At 48.0% G+C, this 18,066-nt stretch overlaps 1 protein-coding gene across 1 annotated transcript in view; it reads left to right on the forward strand.

Moving 5' to 3' along the window:
- The window catches only part of TENM4 (teneurin transmembrane protein 4), a 732,935-nt gene that overhangs the window by 513,924 nt on the left and 200,945 nt on the right, over positions 1 to 18,066 (forward strand). The window contains 1 exon segment of the mRNA XM_057747430.1: positions 846 to 1,081. Coding sequence (XP_057603413.1) covers positions 846 to 1,081 — 236 coding nt within the window.

The raw sequence follows: 18,066 nt of genomic DNA on the forward strand, positions 1-18,066 counted from the left end.
CAGTGCACCCCGTTTCCTAGGCTGTGTCCCAGTCCTCCCAGGGCCATGATTAAAGCCAAGCTGTGGAGCATTTCCTGGCCTAGTTTGGCCACAACCACGTGCTTTGACCTTGCCATGCTGCCCTCAAGACTGTAGCCAGGCTGTAGGATGCAGTTGCCCATCTGTCCCCTCCCATGGCTTTTACCAAGGGCTTGGAAGGCAGCAGACTGGCTTCTGAGGAGAGTGCTTAGAGGGCATGTGCTGTCATTGACCGTGTAACAGCCACTAGGGGACTCTTGACCACAGTAGAGCTTAGCGGTGGTTTCTCGGTTCTCACCTCTACCAAAGCCCCCTTTGAAAAGATTGATATTTCATTGCTCCACCACGGTATAAAGGCAATGGATGTATTGGAGGGAGACGAAAAATTTAGGGTTTCATCATCTCTAGGGGGCAGAACAGGATTCCAGACACTTTCCAAGTTACTACAATAATTTTAGAAAACATCTAGTTTATTCCCCAAGAAACAGCATTCCAGCCCCATCCCTTCCCAGGAAAAGGATCTCAACATCCAGCCTTCTGTCCAGTTGGTAACACCTTCTGCCTTGGCTTGGGTGGGTTCCCCATGGGCAGGGCTATCCCATCCGTGTTTCGTGGAAACGTGTCTTCGTGTGCCCTGTTTTGTGGTCTGGTACGTGGTTCTCCTTTTTTCTATCCCTCCGTCTCCTCTGGGGTGATTCTCTCTCTCTTTGTCTCTCTCTCCAGGCTCCTCTGCATGCTTCTTCTACTGCTGCCTCCGTCCTCAGGTCAGTGTGGGCTCCTGGTGAGTCGTCAGACCCTGACGCCCTCTGCCTTCTCTCCATCCACAGGCACTTCCTCTTCAAGCCGGGAGGCACCTCCCCACTCTTCTGCACCACATCACCGGGGTACCCTCTGACATCCAGCACCGTGTACTCGCCTCCACCCCGGCCCCTGCCCCGCAGCACCTTCTCCCGACCGGCCTTCAACCTCAAGAAGCCCTCCAAGTACTGTAACTGGAAGTGCGCAGCCCTGAGCGCCATTGCCATCTCAGCCACGCTGGTCATCCTGCTGGCGTATTTCGTGGGTAAGCACCTCCCTCACCCCAGCTTCCCTTGGGTCCCCTTTGGCCCAGAGGGCGGTGACTGAGACACCTGTGGCCATGAAGGCACCCTGCCAACACAGCATCAGCGCTTCCAGGGTGAGCTGTGCAGCCCTGGAGCGCTGGACTGGCCTGCACCTCCCCCCAGACTGTCAAGGTCAGGTCTTGGGGCCCTCTCCTCCTCTCTGCACGCATACCAGGAAAGAAGCTCTACATCGGCTCTCTCGTGTGGTGAAGGCCTGGTGTTAGGCAAAAGCACTCACCAAGACTGGCTTTTGAGATGGTCGTCTGTGACATGCGTGTCATAGATGGGAGTCACTAGACATGAAATGACAAGTTGGGAGGCTGGACAGCAGGCTGGTCTCTCCTGTCGGTGCTATGCAGCTGCAGTGAGGAGCAGGAAGGAGGCTGGGTGCCCTGGGCTTGGAGAGAAACTGCCAAAGATTGGACTGTGCTAACCTCAAGCCAGGAAAGCATGTCCGAAGGTGAAGGTCTGGCAAGGCCATCTTCGGGGAGCCCACGGTCCAGTGTGAAACCATGGTCAGGAAGGGTCCCAGTGAGCGGTTAGAGCTGGCTGAGGGAGTGCAGAGACCAGAGCAGCACTGACTGGCCTTCCTGCCTTACCCCAGGGCACCTTCATGATGTGAGAAACTCCTCCGTACCCACTGCCTTGCTTGTGATGCCTCCCGCTGTGCGCTCTTTTGACGTATTTGCAACACAGTCTGGTTTCCTGCGTTAGACCCTTCTGTTTGGTCTTTGGTTTACTCCCAGGAAAGATGTTAATCTGAAGAGATCTTGGGACATTGTGTAGAGTCTACTGCCTCTATGTAAATCGACCTCTCAGTAAAGGTATCCAGTGGGATTGGCTTAACCCTCTGTCCTTTCCAACCTTCAAATTCTATAATTCTAAGATTTGAGGTAGATCAAGCCAGCTTAAGAAGGCCTTGAACCCACACTAAGCCATTCTGAGATAATTCTATAAGCCAAGGGAACCTTTTAGTATAAGCCCAATAAATAGAAATGGAACTAACCGGCAGAAGCCAAAGCAAGGCAGAAGGCCACCCATTGTGAAAAAGAATTTCGTGATGATCAAAGTCGTTGTGGATGGAAAAGGACTGTCTTGAGAGGTAGTAAGCGCTGTCACTAGGAATGATTAATAGAGCATGGCTTTCACTTGTTTGGGATGCAGAAAAGGGATTCAGGTGTGTATGGGGGTTTAGGTGATGTAAACTGTAAGGTTACTTCCCTTTCAAGATCTTTGAATTAAATAAAAACAAGTAATCAAGAAAACAATAGTCCGGCAAACAAGGAAGTCTCCTTAAACATCTGGAGCTACAGTAAGCCTCATCTGCTATGCTGGGTCTCTTTTCCCCTTGTGAAGACCGGCTTAGAGAATTTCACGGCATCAAGGTCAGGCTGGCGTATGTGTTTATTCTTCTGTCTGACTGATTAGTTGTTGCCGCCTAGAAAGCTGTGTTGAGAAGGATCCTGAGGCTATATTCAGACTCGATGGAAAAGGCTCCCTGTGACTGATTACTGATGTCCGTTGTGGTCACAGGAGTGGAGAATACTGATGACACATGGGGTGTTGGCCATTCCTGCCCTGGGTCATTGGGTAAAGGGAACAGCCAAGCTGGGAGAGGTCAGTACCCACCCAGGCTCTTCAAGAGGTTCACGATTGATGTAGACTGGGTTACCTGTGAGGGCTGCGGGGCTCCAAGCACGGTCACCTGGCACAGGAGTTTCTCTGTAGCACCACAAATACCATGTCCCCGCCAACCACGAGCGCAGCCCTTACTTTTGACTGCCATTGTTATATTTCGTAGATGAGTAGACTTTTGAACAAGCAGTGCCACTGTTCATCAAGAGTCAAGTTGTTCACTGCGTATGGACGTCAACGTGCTTTGCACTGAAGTCTTGAGGTTTATACCATGTATTACGTAACCTAGTTCAGAAAGAAAGCATCAGTCTTTGTATGATTCCATAAGCTCTCTTCTGCTTTCCATCCCACGGGCTTCTTCCTCTCCCATTCAGTAAGAGTACACGGTCCATCATCAGCTGTCTAAAGATAGGGGCTGCTGTGGGAGGTGGTGGGCTCCCTGCCTCGGACGGGCGCAAATCGTGCTTAAAAACCACAGAAGCAAGAGAAAGATTCACTCGTTGCCTAGGGATTTTCACTGGGTGACCTTTAATTTTCCTTCCAACATTGGTAGTCTTAGAATCTATGAGTTTGTGAATTCTCTTTTTCATTTACAGGGTACCTTCATTGAGTCCGGTGCTATGCTAAGAGTAGGGCCAACAATATGTTCCCTACGCACAAAATGTTCATAGCTTAGAAGCAGTGATAGATGCGCTATGACAACAGAGCTGTGTTAGCGGTGGCTGAGGCAGCTCGGGGGCTATGGGAATACCCAGCCCCCACCAGGAGGACCAGAGGAGGCTTCCTGTGAAAGGTGATGTTTTAGCTGATTCTTCAAGTCATAGCCAGAAGTAGACATGAAGGAAGGGAATTTCAAACCAAGGGACATTTCAAAGTCTCGAAAGAGAATGATGTGATGGCAAAAAGAGTTCCTGTGTTTGAAGAATTTGAGGGGCGTGGGGAACGTGATTGGAGCTAGTGCGAGAGCTTGGTCAGATTATGAAGGTCACTGTGGAGGCCAACTTAAGGACCTTACTGGATGGGCAACAGGGAGCCATTGAAGGGCTTCAAGCAGTGGCAGGACAGAGTCAGATGTTTACCTTAGGAAGGTAAGGGTGGAGAAAGGAAGAAGAGGCCCTATTGCATAAAGAAGTCAGGAGAAGCTGAGGGCTTCAGCTAAGAGGGTGACCATGTAGGTGGGGTGTGGGGTAGATGTGACGTCGATTTGGGAGAATTTGTGTCTCAAGTTAGGAGAAGTAAGTCCATTGAAAGATGTGTCCTTGCCAAGAATAAATACATCCTTCTGACCAAGCCCGATGTAGATGGAAAACTGAAAACAGGAGTTTAGGTTCCATACCAAGGACCAGGCCAGAGAGGCAAGCCGGGGGTCTTCCCTTTGTTATCTGGAGACTCAGCAGGGTGCTGGGGCAGAGCTCACACCAGCCTGAGAGCCTGGATTCCACTCCCAGCGCAGCCACTGAGCAGCTTGGGCAACTCACTTTTCTGAGTCCTGATTTCTCATCTAGAAAACAGGCATGACCCGTCACCTCAGAAGGATGCTTATGGGTCTGGAGTAAGAGTAAGCGAATGCAGTGAACACATGGCAGGTACAAGGCTGGTTCCTACGTAACCTCAAGGGCTGGGTGGCCCCCTTGTGCTTGCTCTCCTCCAGCTGCTGCGGCCAGGGAAGAGCTCTTGTCACGTGGCCATAATCACAGGCTGTGATGACTCACTTGTAAGGAACCGTCAATTATTAAAAATCAAGTTAATTGTCACTGCCGAGCACAAATATCCTTAACGGAGACTTTGCTAGCAGACCAACTGATCTCATCAACAGGCAGAAAGCACAGAGATTTAATTAGATTTTTGATGAAAAATTGTGTTTAATTTCAAGTATAATCAATTATTAATTACTGTAATGAGCGAATCTGACTGGGTTTACTAATTAACTCATTTAAAAATTATGAATAACCTTTTCATTTGTAATTATTTTCTGCATCCTATCAAGTTCCAGATAAGAATTTCATCACCTCACCAGCAGAGGGGGAGTTGAAAACAGGGCGGGAAAGAATTGTTCTTTCTCTGGTGTCTGCTCAGGGCTGCCGTGTCTGGACGGAGCTCTGACAGATCCACTTGACATTCCGTTTCTTAGCTGGAAAGTTTATTGGGGAACAAGCAACCAGTGACCTTTCATCTGTAGGGACGTTTGCAGTTATTTTCATAGGAAGATAGAGAAATTGGAGGCAGCACTTACCACCCACAAAGGCTGCAGGGCCTGGGGCCTTGCCTTTGGGCCATCTCCTCACCCCCTGGGGGGTTACTGGCTGCTCTGGCCTGGGCTAGGAATCTAGGGAGGACGCTCACCGAGCCTGGGGGATCCCTTCTGAGAGAAGGTGTGTATTTTTGCCTCCAAAGGATGCCTATTCAGAGAGGCCGCCATTGGGATGAGTGCCTTGCTTTAAGTCACCCACTCTCCCTGTGAAGGTTTTCAGGTCCTTTTAGTCTCCATTTGAATACCCTGCCTCTTTTCCAAAGAAAAGAAATCTGCAGAACAAAATGGGGAGAGAGTGGTGTGAGAGAAAGGTTAGTTGTAAGTCAAACCATGAAAAGTGTGCAGCTGTGGCCATAATGCTTTATTTGATAGCATTTAATTGTTTTAAAGACATTTTCACCCCAGAAAGCGGTGTGGTTTTGAGTAGTAGAAATAACAGGAGTCACTTTATGATTAACGATCAGGGCAGTTAGCTTAGATTGTGCCCTGTCCACCTGGCCCTGACTGTTCTGGGCGCTTTGCTTGTGTTTTCTCATTGAATCTCCCAGCAGCCCTGTGGGTTATTATCCCCAGTTTACAGATGAGGACATGAGACCCAGAGGGCTTAAGTAACTCACCCACTGTCACATAGTAAATGGCAGGACTGTGCACCCAGCCTCTTGAGCTGGTGCTTTTAATTTTTTTTCTCTTTTGAGCTCACAGTCTTATTAAGGCTTGTAGTGTAACTTCCCCACCTTAGTATTTGGTATTCTAGATTTCTACCATGTACCTAGCATCAATCCAAGCCATTGCTGTACATGTATCATCTCTCTGAGCACTCGCAACAGTTCTGTATTTTCTGGAAGAGGAAACTAAAGCTCAGAGAAGTTAACAACTTGCCAGGATCACATAACAAGTAAATGACATAGGATTTCAAAGGCCGTACTCTCAGCTACTACACTGTAGGTCAGATAATGGAGGATCAAAAGACCCCATTTAGGCCCTGGCTCCGTCCGTTGCTGGCTGTGTAAAGTTGAGCAAGTTGCTTAACTTCTCTGAACTTCAGTTTCCACTTTCCTTATGGCTTTCATAATGGATGCGGCTGGAATGATTAGGCCCATTTTACAGGCGAGGAAACTGAGGGTAGCATCATGGTTGAGAGCGTGGGTTCCGAAATAAGGCTGCCTGCTTTCAAATCTCAGCTCTGCTGCTTACATGCTTTGTGACCTTGGCAAGTTTATTTAATCTCTCTCAGCCTCAGTTTACCCATCTGTAAAATGACATAATAACAGTGGCTGTTTCATAGGGTTTTGTGATGTTCCAGAAAGACAATTTGCATAAAGCACCTATCCCACTGCCTGGCACAGAGTTGGCTCTCAATAAAAGTTAGATACTATTGTGATTACTAATAGTATTATTAGTACTACTAGCATCCCATGGAAAAGAATAAGTCTTGAGTGAGAACTTGGGGCAGCATTGTCTCACGGCAGCGCCTGCGGGCTTCCCAGCCTGCATCAGTCACAAGGGCAGCTGACAGCACAACCAGGGGGACCTGTCAGAAAGCATTTGGAGAGATGTCTCGCTGTTCCAGGGAAGTGGCTGCAAGAAGAATCATTACCCAAAAAACACCTCACGTCATTTCTTTAACTAAAACAAAAGTTGATTTTTGCTTCACTGCCAGTTGCCTCTATCCAGATAAAACGGACAGCTTCCCTTGTGTTCTGAATCAGTATGTAAAAAGCAGACGCTGAGTACTACAGAAGAGCATGGAGTTGTTTCTTGACTCTTCAAGCACCTGTCTAGCCAGATAGACCTTTGGAATAGGAGACAAAAAAGGCTTGGTTAATAGTACAAAAACTGGGAAGAGCTTTACATTTAAACGGAGACCCGAGAGTGCCTTGGGATGCTATTTCTTTCATTGTCAAGTCCAGGTCCCCCCTGGAGGGTGGGGCCTCATCTACTATGATTTCTCTAAGGCAGCACGGTGTTCTGATCAGAAGACAGGATTCAGTGGAACTCTCAGCTCTGCCACTCTCCACCTGTGTGACCCTTCTGAGCTTTGGTTTCCTTATCTGCAAAGTGGGAAGAAGAAGAATACTTCCTTCTTGAGGCTGTTATACAGGTTAAAAGAGATAATGTTGAAAAAACACAGAGTGCATGACAAAGGAGGAGTCCCTTGCTGGTGGCCTTAGGAAAGTGTTCTTACCCGTCCTTGGACCCCATTTATCTCAGCCCAGGATGGGTTGGGAGTAAGTGATCCTCATAGGTCCTTCCCATTCTGTAGACTGATGCCCATGGGAAATTGAACCAGGACATCGAGGGTGGAGTCCCAAGTGTGGGCTGCGGCAGCCTCTGCGTAACTGCAGGGGAATATTCCAACATGCTCCGTAGCCACAAGGGACTCTTTCTTTAAATTAGGTAGCATTTTTCACCTCCACCAGCAGCTGATTGTGGATTAGAAAAAAAATCAGAACCATTGCTTGAAGTGGTGATAGTTTAATTTATAAGTGAGAATGTTGCGAAGCTTAATTGCCGCTTTTCAAAAGGCAGCTTTCAGAGGGCATTGCTGGTTGGAATATTATTGCAGTTCCTGGTCTGGAAGAGCCTGGGTCATCCAGCTCTTGAAGTCAGCTGGGCATTGTTGACAGAGGTGGACTTGGGCACTCAGTGTGACTCGCGCAGACTTGTGCAGGCTCCCTGAAGATCCCTGACATTGACCATGCACACGTGACTTCAGCACAGCAGCCATCCAGGCAGAGTGGATCTTAGACTTCCCTCCTCCTTGGGTGTGCGGTCTCCCGTCTCCTAACATCGTCTTCTCTGCTTCATAATCAGCCCCTGATACAAAGCCTGGCACAAGGCAGCTGTGCTCAGTAAGATGTGGGTGAATAAAAGACCTTGCAAGATGGTAAAATCTGCCAGGGGGTTTCTAGGCAGAGCAGTGTGGGCACAAGCATGGTGGCAGAAATGTGCATGTTATGTCCTGGGGCTCAGGTACAGGTGAAGTGGATGTGAAATGAGTAGAGAAAGGATTAGAAATGGAGGCCAGGGTGATTGTACCCCCTGCTGCCCTGCAGTTATCCCCATATGGTTCAGCTCATGCAGTACCAGGATCTCCGATGCCATTTGCTTCCTAAGCACAGGCCTGTTGCACTTCAGGCCTGGGTGTTATTCGTGAGCAAAAGGCTCATTTTCTCCCCCTTTTCTTCGACTTCACATCAGGCCTTTTGGATAGAAGCCATAGATTTAGCTTTATAGCCCAAAGAATGGGAAACTGAGATGATTGAACTTGATCTTTTAGGAGGAGAAAAAAGTGATAAAGATACAGGATCCTGTATTAAAGGCTTTCTCTCCAAGATTGATTCCTTCATGCTGCTCTGTGGGAATTGCTAATAGCAAGATATATATAGATTGTTCTCTTCATGACAGACCCCAGACAAATATCCTTCGCCCCCCAAAAGGAGGACTTGAGGAGGCCAGCATAGCTCCCTGCAGTTGTCTGAAAGGCCGCCACGCGGAGTGGGGGCAGACTTGCTCTGTGGGGCTGCTGAGGGCCGAGCAAGGCCCTCCGGGTGCAAATGACGGCAAGGCTGATTCTGGCTCTGTGGGAGAAGACGTCCCTCACAGGACAGCTGCCGGTATGGAGTGGAGCGTTTGTGTCTGCAATGAGAGGGATAACTCTTAAGTGCCCCGACTCCACAGAGCAGTGGATCTTGTCCACATCATCCTTCTGCCATGATACCTATGCCACCCATGCAAGGACTTTATCTCCTTCAGATGAGTTTCTGAACCTGTAAAATAGGAATAAAGACTAGCTGAAATGATTGTCATTCAACATGCTTGAGCTCAGCATGAAAGAAAATTGTCCATCTTGCAGACCACACTCCCTCCCCACCCTCCGATCTCCAACCAGGAGCCAGAGCCCAAGCAAACCCATTGGTCCAGACCATGTAGATCAGCCTCCAAGGGCACAGACCAGGGTAGGAAGGATAGGGTGGATCTGGAGGGCAAGTGGTAACGTCAGTATCCCCACGCTTCTTAGTTCCTTTCCTAGCGGTGTTCAGGACTCAAGACTAGGATTGAGACCCATGCCGCACCCAGGCGTCTCTCCCTTACTTGTACACCCACTCAGCAACCAGGCCCCAACTGCTTGTATTTAAAGTCAGATTTATTGAGATATAATTTGCATTCAGAAAAGTAAAAGTTTTTAGGTGTACCATTCTATGAATTCTGACGGTGGTGTGACCAGCACTACCATCAAAACACAACATTACTATCACCCTAAAAGTTCCCTTTATTTATTTTTTTATAAATTTATTTATTTATTTATTGGCTGCATTGGGCCTTCACTGCTGCTCGCGGGCTTTTGCTAGTTGTGATGAGTGGGGTTTACTCTTCGTTGCGGTGCACAGGCTTCTCATTGTGGTGGCTTCTCCTGTTGCAGAACATAGGCTCTAGGCACGTGGGCTTCAGTAGTTGTGGCACGTGGGCTCCATAGTTGTGGCTCACAGGCTCTAGAGCACAGGCTCAGTAGTTGTGGCACACAGGCTTAGTTGCTCTGCAGTATGTGGGATCTTCCCGGACCAGGGATCGAACCCATGTCCCCTGAATTATTGGCAGGCGCATTCTTAACCACTGCGCCACCAGGGAAGTCCCAAGTTCCCTTTATGTTTAATCAGTCTTCTGTCCTCATCCTCAGCTTCAGGCAACCACTTATGTCTTCCCTGTCTCGGTAGTTTTTGGTACCATTTTTGAGACATGTGGTAAAGAAGTGATTTATTTACTGGATTCAAAATCAGGTGTTACCTATGATAACCTTCAAACTTTAAGACATCAAAGTGTTTTTGAGAAAATTTAAAGATATAATTTAGAATTCAAGGTATGAGAGTAAAACAACTGAAACATCCTAGAGTTCTCTGTGTGTTATACTTGACCTCCTTGGAAGATCACAGCCAGAAACCTCCGTGTAGTCAGCATGTGTATGTTCTTCTGCCTTTCTCATGGACCATCTTTTTTTATGCACATATTTTTTAAGTATTGACACAAAATTCTCATTCTTGTCAAGTTTAATACCGCTGTCATATTTGTGCCATTGCTATATCAATGTATACCTCTGTTTCGAACTGTTTGCTATTATATATAGCAATTCTGTGACCAGAAAGAAAGAAAACCTCTTCTCTTTTCTTCTTTCACTTACTTTGGGGAGGGTGTGTCCCCCTGAGCAGGATTTTTTTGGGATTCACAAGGTATGGACAGTTTAAAGCTCTTGTGACTCACTGCTAGGGGCTCCTCAGAAGGAAACGATGGACTCCCCAGGTTCCCAGCTAGTTGTCCCGTTTCCTCTCAGTCCTGCTAGTGTGGGGCTTAGTGTCTGATCTTGGGTCAGCTGGCTTAATGAGTGGGGGCGGGGGAGGTACAAGTGGCCGCGAGACCCGGAGAGGTAAAAGATCTTCATTCCTAGAGGGAACCACACGCCTTCTCCCAGTCAGTTCTCTTTCGAGAGCCTAGCTCACCTGTTCCTTCCTCAGCAAAGCTCCTCGGATCCCCTCGCACTAAGCCAGGAATCCAGTCACACGCTCTTACAGTGCTCAAGGGTCTCGTGGTCACTGCAGCTGGGCACTGTGTCTCGTATTGGCTGAGCTCTGTCTCCACTGTTAGACTGTAAGCTCCGTGGGGGTGCAAGCAACTTCTGTCTTGCCCAGTGCTGTAACCGCAGCTTCTTGTACCAGGGTGTGGCAGGATATAGCCTGTGTTCAGCAAAAGTTTGTCGTAGGAGAGAAAGGAGGGATGTCAGGACCAGAACCTAACCGATGTTGCCAGGCACGGAGCAGAGGGAAAGAAATTGGTAATCATAGAAGCTTAGGTTCTTACAGGGAACAGAGACCAAAAGTCTAGAGGCAGGGAGATCACATGAGAGTGAAAAATGGTTACTGGAAACTAAGGGGAGAGAATACCAGAGGTGGCTGCCGAAATGCCGTCGGTGTGGGGCACAGACCTTGTCTGTTCCTTACATGTGTGAGACTTGAACTGGGAACCTTGCTCTCTCTGAGCCTCCGCTTCCTCCTCTGTGAAAATAGGCTGTTGTGGGGTACAGAGACACTCGGGCACCTAGTTCTTTCTGATAAGAGCCACTTGTGAATGAAATCTGTCTTCCCCTCCCCCTAGCAAACAAGATGTGTTGAATTTGAGGGCCAAGCAGTCCTGAGTTTGGAAATGTCTCAAAAAAGAAAGGACCTGAGTTTATTAGGATATTCATTTTTTATAACAACAGCAGCTCCAGAGACAACACACTGTCCCAGGACTCGGGGGGCCTTGCCCTTGTGGATAGTTTCAAGGCCCCCGAAGAGGCAGCATAGCCTCTTTCAGGGGAAAAGAAAGAGAGGGGAAAGGAGAGAGGAGGTGAGATGGCAGTAAAAGGCACAGTATTTTTTTTCCTTCTATCAGCAAAACAACAAAACCACAACTATAAGGCTTCATCCTTCTGAAGACAGCAGTACAGTCTAATAGCAAAAGCATACACTTCACCTTCCAGCCCTGCTCACACAGATTTTTCCATCTCTCTGCATCTTGGTTTCCTCATGGATAATTCTGTCCATTAATATCCAAGAGATGCTTAAGTGACAGAACATCTGCAAAGGGTCCAGTCTGGTGGGTGGTCCATGGTGGGCATTGGAGAAATACAGATCTCACCCTTCCGGACAGCTGGATCACCCAGAGATTTGAAACCCTCTCAGATTCAGCAGCCAAGGGCCATCTGCTGATGCAGGGATTTCAGGTAATCTTGGATGAAGTAGAGGGAGCTTCCCCAAGCTCAGGTTTGAGACAGTGGGGAGCATTCACTGAGCCTGTCTGCTGGGTTGTGTCCTGGCCTATGGGGACAGACAAAGCCAGATAAGCTAGCATCACTGCTTTGAGTCTTCCATGGTTTCATAGAGAGCCAGATGTGTAAGGAGCCCAAGGCAATAGTAGACAGATGATAAAAGCATGTTACTGGGATTTGAACCTTCTCCCTGTGGGAGCCTGAAGGAGAGAGCAATTCATTCTAACCAGGAAGATCAGATAAAATTTCCCCAAGGCATTGAGCCTTGTAAATCAAGTAAGATGTTGAAAGAAGCTAGGAATGGTTTTCTGGAAGATGGAACTGTCTAAGCAAAGGTAAAGGACGATAGAAAGAAATGTTGGCTATTTTTGGCACCTATTTTCAGAAGACTGTGCATTAAAATACCCATCTGTGCATTGGATCTACTGCGGGCCTCAGTCTCTCTTTTACCGAAGGCTCTTGAATGTAGAACTACTGGAACCATAGGGACTGCAGGAGGACGCTGGCTGCCTTCCCCCTTAGAACAGAGGCTCCACTGGGCAGATACATGATAAATCCCTTGCCTTCACATGAGGCCTGTCAACCCCATCAGTCCTCTCCAGCAGTCTCTGCACTGTGTAGGATTATTAGCTGCAAGCCCTAGATGTGGAAACTGAGGCCCACTGCAGTTAAATTACTTGTTCACCTGGAATGACTGCTAAGTAATAGAGATGGGCCTGGAAACCAGATTTTCTGATTCTGAGTCCTGTGTTCTTTACGTAGACCATGCTAGTTCTCAGAGCCCTCCTCTGATGTCTTTCTTTGCCGCTGTGCTGCATACCCGAGGCTCAGAGCAAACAAGGTGGGGCTTTGCCATCCTGTCTTGGGCTCTCCTCTGCCCCTGCTCCCAGCTTCCCTCCCACGACCTCCCCTGATCTAACATGTGTGGCAGCTCACATGTGTTGAGAGCTAACCATGTTCCAGGCTTGTTCTGAGTGTTACATGTACTTCTCACTTAATCTTCTCAACAACCCTACCTCTCCAACAAATATTTGTTAAATACCAGCCATGTGCTAGGTACCGTTCTATTTTTATTTCTGTTTCGTAGATGAGAAACTGAGACCTGAGGAAACTAAGTCAGTTGTCCAAGGCCGGGTCACTAGTGAGTGTGAGAGTCAGGATTTGCCCCCAGAGCCTTGCCCTCTTCCCACTGTGCTCTACAATTCCCCTGGCGGGACTGGGGCTGGGGCGGGGCTGGGGCAGTTCACGTGATCTGAACCGCTGAGAGGGTGCATGGAGCTCCTTGCTAGAGAGAGAAACTACCTTATTTTCTTATGAAAGAAGAATTAGCATCCACCTGCCCTGGGCCAGGCACTGCCAGGGTTGCTGTGTACCTGTGGCATTGAGTGGGGCTGTGGTTTGCACCCAGAGTGCTTCAGGATTGGAGAGCAAAGGAGGCCCAGATGTCATCAGGGGACCTCAATACACATCACTTACCTGATTCAGCTGTTCCCCAGGCTTCATGTGGCTGTGGCATTAGATTGTCACCGGTGTAACATTTCATTTTGGAGGAAGCATTTCCTGCTGGTGTATGACAGAGCTAGATTTATTGCACCTTTGAGCCTGGAGTTAGGATTTTGTTCACAGCCTCCAGTGGGGGAAGAGAGAAAATGCCAGTATCATTAATGGTGCTGTGGCCTGCATTTCATCACCCTGCCCTAAATTTTACCACTCAGGCCATCTGTGGAATTCTACAGCAGGGCAGATTCATTGGGCTCCTATGTGTCTCAGCATGTGAGTCTCTGTGTGTGTGAGTACACACATGACACTACCCACTAGGCATGCAAAGAAAGGTATTTGAGTGGAGATGGAGTTAGGGGTAACAAAGATCAAATGAGAATTTTAGGAGAAGTAGCATTTTCCTCTACCTTAAAACTGGAACCTCTTCTTTTGCAATTTGGTTACGTCTCCTCACTTTTCTGTAGAGCATTAAGTCCATTAAACTGTACTGTGCTTACCCCTAATTGGGGCTCTCTGGGGTGGTGTAGGACGTTTCACATGTAAATCTTTGCATTAGTCTGTGTATTAAATTTTGGGTGTTCTTTCGTTCATTGATTAACTTTTAAGCAACGTAATAATAATGTCGTATATTCAATTCACTTGATAGTCTCTAAAGGACTTTACTGTCTTTATAAAAACCTGGGAGATGGTTTTGTAGTCTTTCCCTTTCTACAGGTGAAAAAACTGAGGGTCAGAGTGGTTAAGTGACTTGTCTGCAGATGCATAGCTGGTAAGGGCCAGACCTAGGAGCCCAGCTCTCTCTACTGGGTACATAGGTGGACAACAGAGCCAGTAAGGGATGGGAAGCACCTGGACAAGGACTGTCAGGGCGGTGTCCATGAGAGAGGTGCTGAAGAGGTCCAGTGGTCAGGAACCGGGGCTGGGGAGGGGAGAGCAGAGGACATTTCTGGCTCTGGGCAATGGTGGAAATCCTCACAGAAGAGATAAGATTTGAAACAGGGCTTGAGGATAGGAGAATGATTTTAAAAATAGGAAAGCCAGTGGCCATTTCACATAGAGGCATTGTGTCGGTGAGGCCTGGAGGTTGTGTGTTCAAGGGACAGGAGAAACCCACACAGATGGAGACTCCTGGGCAGGGAGGAGCAGTGAGGAATGTCGGGTACTGTGCTCAACAAGTGTTTCAAATGCTCAAGTTTCTGTCCTCAGGCAAATATCACCAACAAACTTTGAGCAATAAGGCAGGCCCATACAATTATGACATTTCCTTTTTAGTCTTCATTTTTGTCATTTACACAGTTTCACATCTAATCAGAAAGTCAGCGTGTATCATGGTTAGGGACAGATTCAGTGCAATGTGGATTCAGTTCAGATCTGAAGTGACCCTCTGCCTCTTTTTAAATATGTGATTTTTGGCAAGTTGTTGGACCTCTTGGAGCCTTAGTTCCCTCATCTTGCAAATGGGGATAATCATAGTACCTACCTCCTAGGGCTTTGCAAGGGTTAAGTGATGGTGTGTTTATCAAGCACTAAGCACAGTGCTTGGTACTATTAATGACAGTGGCTGTTATCACCCTCATCACCACCATGGTACGTGGAACTCTGTGCTGCCTTAAACTTCCTCATCGAAGGGCTGAACCAAACCAGGGGTGCCTGCGTATCAGAGAACTCATGTGCATTGAGTGCCTGGCTCTGTGAACAGACGGGGCAGAGAGGCAAAAAAATGTAGTTTGATCTCAAAGAGCTAGAAAACGCTCTGGTGGGCAGAAGACTGGGAAGCTGTGGGGAGTAAAGGAGGGACGCCACACATTCTGTTCCATGAGAGTTTAAAATGCCCTTTCAAAATGCTTCTCATTATGAAGAAATATCATCCCTCGTTACAAATCCGGGTGGCAGACTCCGTGTTAAGCTGTCCGCCCTCATTCTTCCTGCTGAAGTGACTGTTCCAGAGGGAAAAGGCCTATCCTAATAATATATACACAAATTAAAACTCCATTTAGAGGTACAGTGGGGACCACCTCCTAATTGACTTTGATCATGGAAAAAAAAAAAAAAGTTACATGGTTGATGTGCCAAAGGAAATCAGACAGGGGGAGGGTGCCTCACAGAGCCCGGTAACAGGATGCTTTCGAGTAGCTATGGAAATGGAACCTAGCAACAGGCACTTTCTCCTCCTGGGGCTCCCAAGCATGAACCAAAGCCATGTTTCCTTTGGCCCCATTTGATGGTTGGTACAGGAAGGAGGGGGCGAGGCCTCACGTGTGAGAGGCTGGTCCTTGGCTGAGTAGAGACACCTTTTTATAGAAATGCTTCAGATAGCCTTGTGAATAGTCTTGGCACGTGGATGCAAGCACTGCAAAGAAAGGAAACCGAGCAGAGCTCCAGGCCAGCATTCCGCCCCCTCTCGGGAAATGACAGACACTTTCCCAGCTTTCCCAGGCGGGCGTAGTGCTGCCAGGGCAGGGCTGGCCACGCACCGCAGCAGAGCCGCTGAACAGGCTGGTGACCCCAGGGTGATTTTGCTGCCTGGATCCTTAGCGAGGCCTTGAATATGAAGGGCAGGTGGTGGGTCTCTGACAGGTGGAGTCACTTCCTTGACTGCTCTGTCAGCAGTGATTTTGTCAGAAGCTGCGTGGTGTTCTGACCAGAACCATGTGGAAGCCTATCCTGGGCTCTGATAGCCGTCTACAAAGAGGTCAAGGTGTGGAGCGACCCGGACCTGGGTTTGGATCTTGGTGCTGCCATGATGAATGGTGCAGTGATGGACTGTTCTGGGGCCTTGGTTTTCTGGAGCTAGAACATCAGATTCATAATATCTCCTTTGTCACCATGTTTTGAGGTCCTAACTCACAAAGTGGAGATACTGTCTTCTTTAAAATGTTGTGAGGCTAAATGACGTCGTGAACGTGCATCCTCCAGCACTGTGTCATGCACATGGCACAGTTTTTACTAAATGGAAGCTGTCATTGTTTTGATCCTAATCCTAGTTATGTCTGTCTCCTTCCTTTGCTTTTTCTTCTTCTCTCCTGTGGGCCAGGTGCTGGGGGATAGAGATGAGAGAAATGATCCCTGCCCTGAGGGAGGGCCTGCTGGTGGCCTGACATCACCTGCCCCGTGGGCTCATTCCCTCTTCTTCAGGCTCAAGAAGATGACTCCTTTAGTCTGGGAGTGCAGTGCCTGCTGGAGGAACAAGCCATGAAGGGGCCTTTCCTGCTCTTATAGGATTTTCTGCTCTCGCTTAATGACAGGGTCATTTAGTGGAAAGAGCTATGAACGCTGAGTCTGGAGATTTGGGCTCAGTGTGGTGCCAGGCTCTGCCCCAAATGCCCGCATCCAGCCTGAGTCTCATGTGCCCAGCGAGTGGGGGGCAGGTTCAGTGAAAGCGACATCCCCCCACCACCAGAGCAAAAACTCAGACCTCTCAACACCCTCAAGAAATCACCTTACTTCACTTTCTCAGTGAAAACCTTAACATACACTACAAATGAGGAGGATGATACCAGCAGAGAAGGCTACCCTCTGGTAGAAATTTGAGTAAATGCCAAGCAGCATGAAACGCTCATAAAATATATTCTTTCCTTTCATCTTCCCAACAGTTCTTTGGAGCTACGTATTATTGTCACCACTTTATAGATGAGGAAGCTGGGACTCAGGAGAGTTAACAGGAATGACATCGCCTAACTATAAACATGGGAACCAGAACAGGAACGTAGGGCTGTCTGGCTGCAAAGGCTGTGCGCCTAACCACTATACTCCGTGCCTCCCGTTTTCTTGTGTCTGGAACCAGCACCGTGTTGGGAATAGGGCAGGGAGAGGTCAGATTGCTGGGCTGAGGTCAGTCCAAGGGGCGGTGGAGGTGGCCAACCCCTAAACCAGTCATGCACAGAAGGGGACTTTGTAGAGCCCGTCGGGGGAAAGGTGCCCCGAAAAGACAGCTTTCTTATTCTATTGCTGGAATAATAGCAGTTCACTCCATTCTGTATAAATTAGATTCCAGCCCTGGTTTCCCCACAGCTTGCCATGTCACCAGTTTTCAGTGCCCTCCAGTTAAACTGATCTTTCTCTCTGCATGGACGGTGAGTGTTCCTGTTTCCCCCTTCTCTCGTGGCACCCCCCCCCCAACTTTGTTTTACGGAAATATTGAGCAGCTGCCAGCAAATCCTGGCTGAAAGGCTTCCTTTCCCCACAGCATTGCACGGTGCAGAAAAATGATCAACTGTGCCAGGGTCCATTCTCCAGAAAACACTTAATTTGGGGTGAGAGACAGTAACCCTGATTGTTGCAGTCAGGTTTATCCAGAGAGAGGAAGAAAGGCAATATATTTACTTGATTTAAAATTAGCCCCACGTAGTCACCAGTGGGATCCTGTCAGGCTGCTTTATAGCGATTCCGCTTTTAAAAACTGTTTTATCCATTGAGCAAATATCTCTAGTTCCTGTGCCCAAAGTCTGTCAGCTGATGGGAGCAGGGTAGGGAGAGGGCCTTCAGCTCAGAGAAATTTACATGGGAAGGAAATTAGGGGCAACAGGTGGAGAGAAGGAAAGGCGATAGAGCAGTGATGAAACAAATCTTTCAAGGGATCCAGGAATTAGGAAAGTCAGCAGAGTAAAATGACAAGGCTGATGACAGCTGCCATTTATTTTGCTCCCACTGTGTACCAGGCACAGTTCTAAGCACGTTACGTGCATTGCTTCATTTACTCCTTTGAGGTAAATATTATCTGTTTTACAGATAAGGAAACTGAGACTCGAGAGGCTAAGTCA

This window comes from Hippopotamus amphibius, chromosome 9 (genome assembly GCF_030028045.1).
Source record: "Hippopotamus amphibius kiboko isolate mHipAmp2 chromosome 9, mHipAmp2.hap2, whole genome shotgun sequence".
Taxonomy (NCBI): domain Eukaryota; kingdom Metazoa; phylum Chordata; class Mammalia; order Artiodactyla; family Hippopotamidae; genus Hippopotamus; species Hippopotamus amphibius.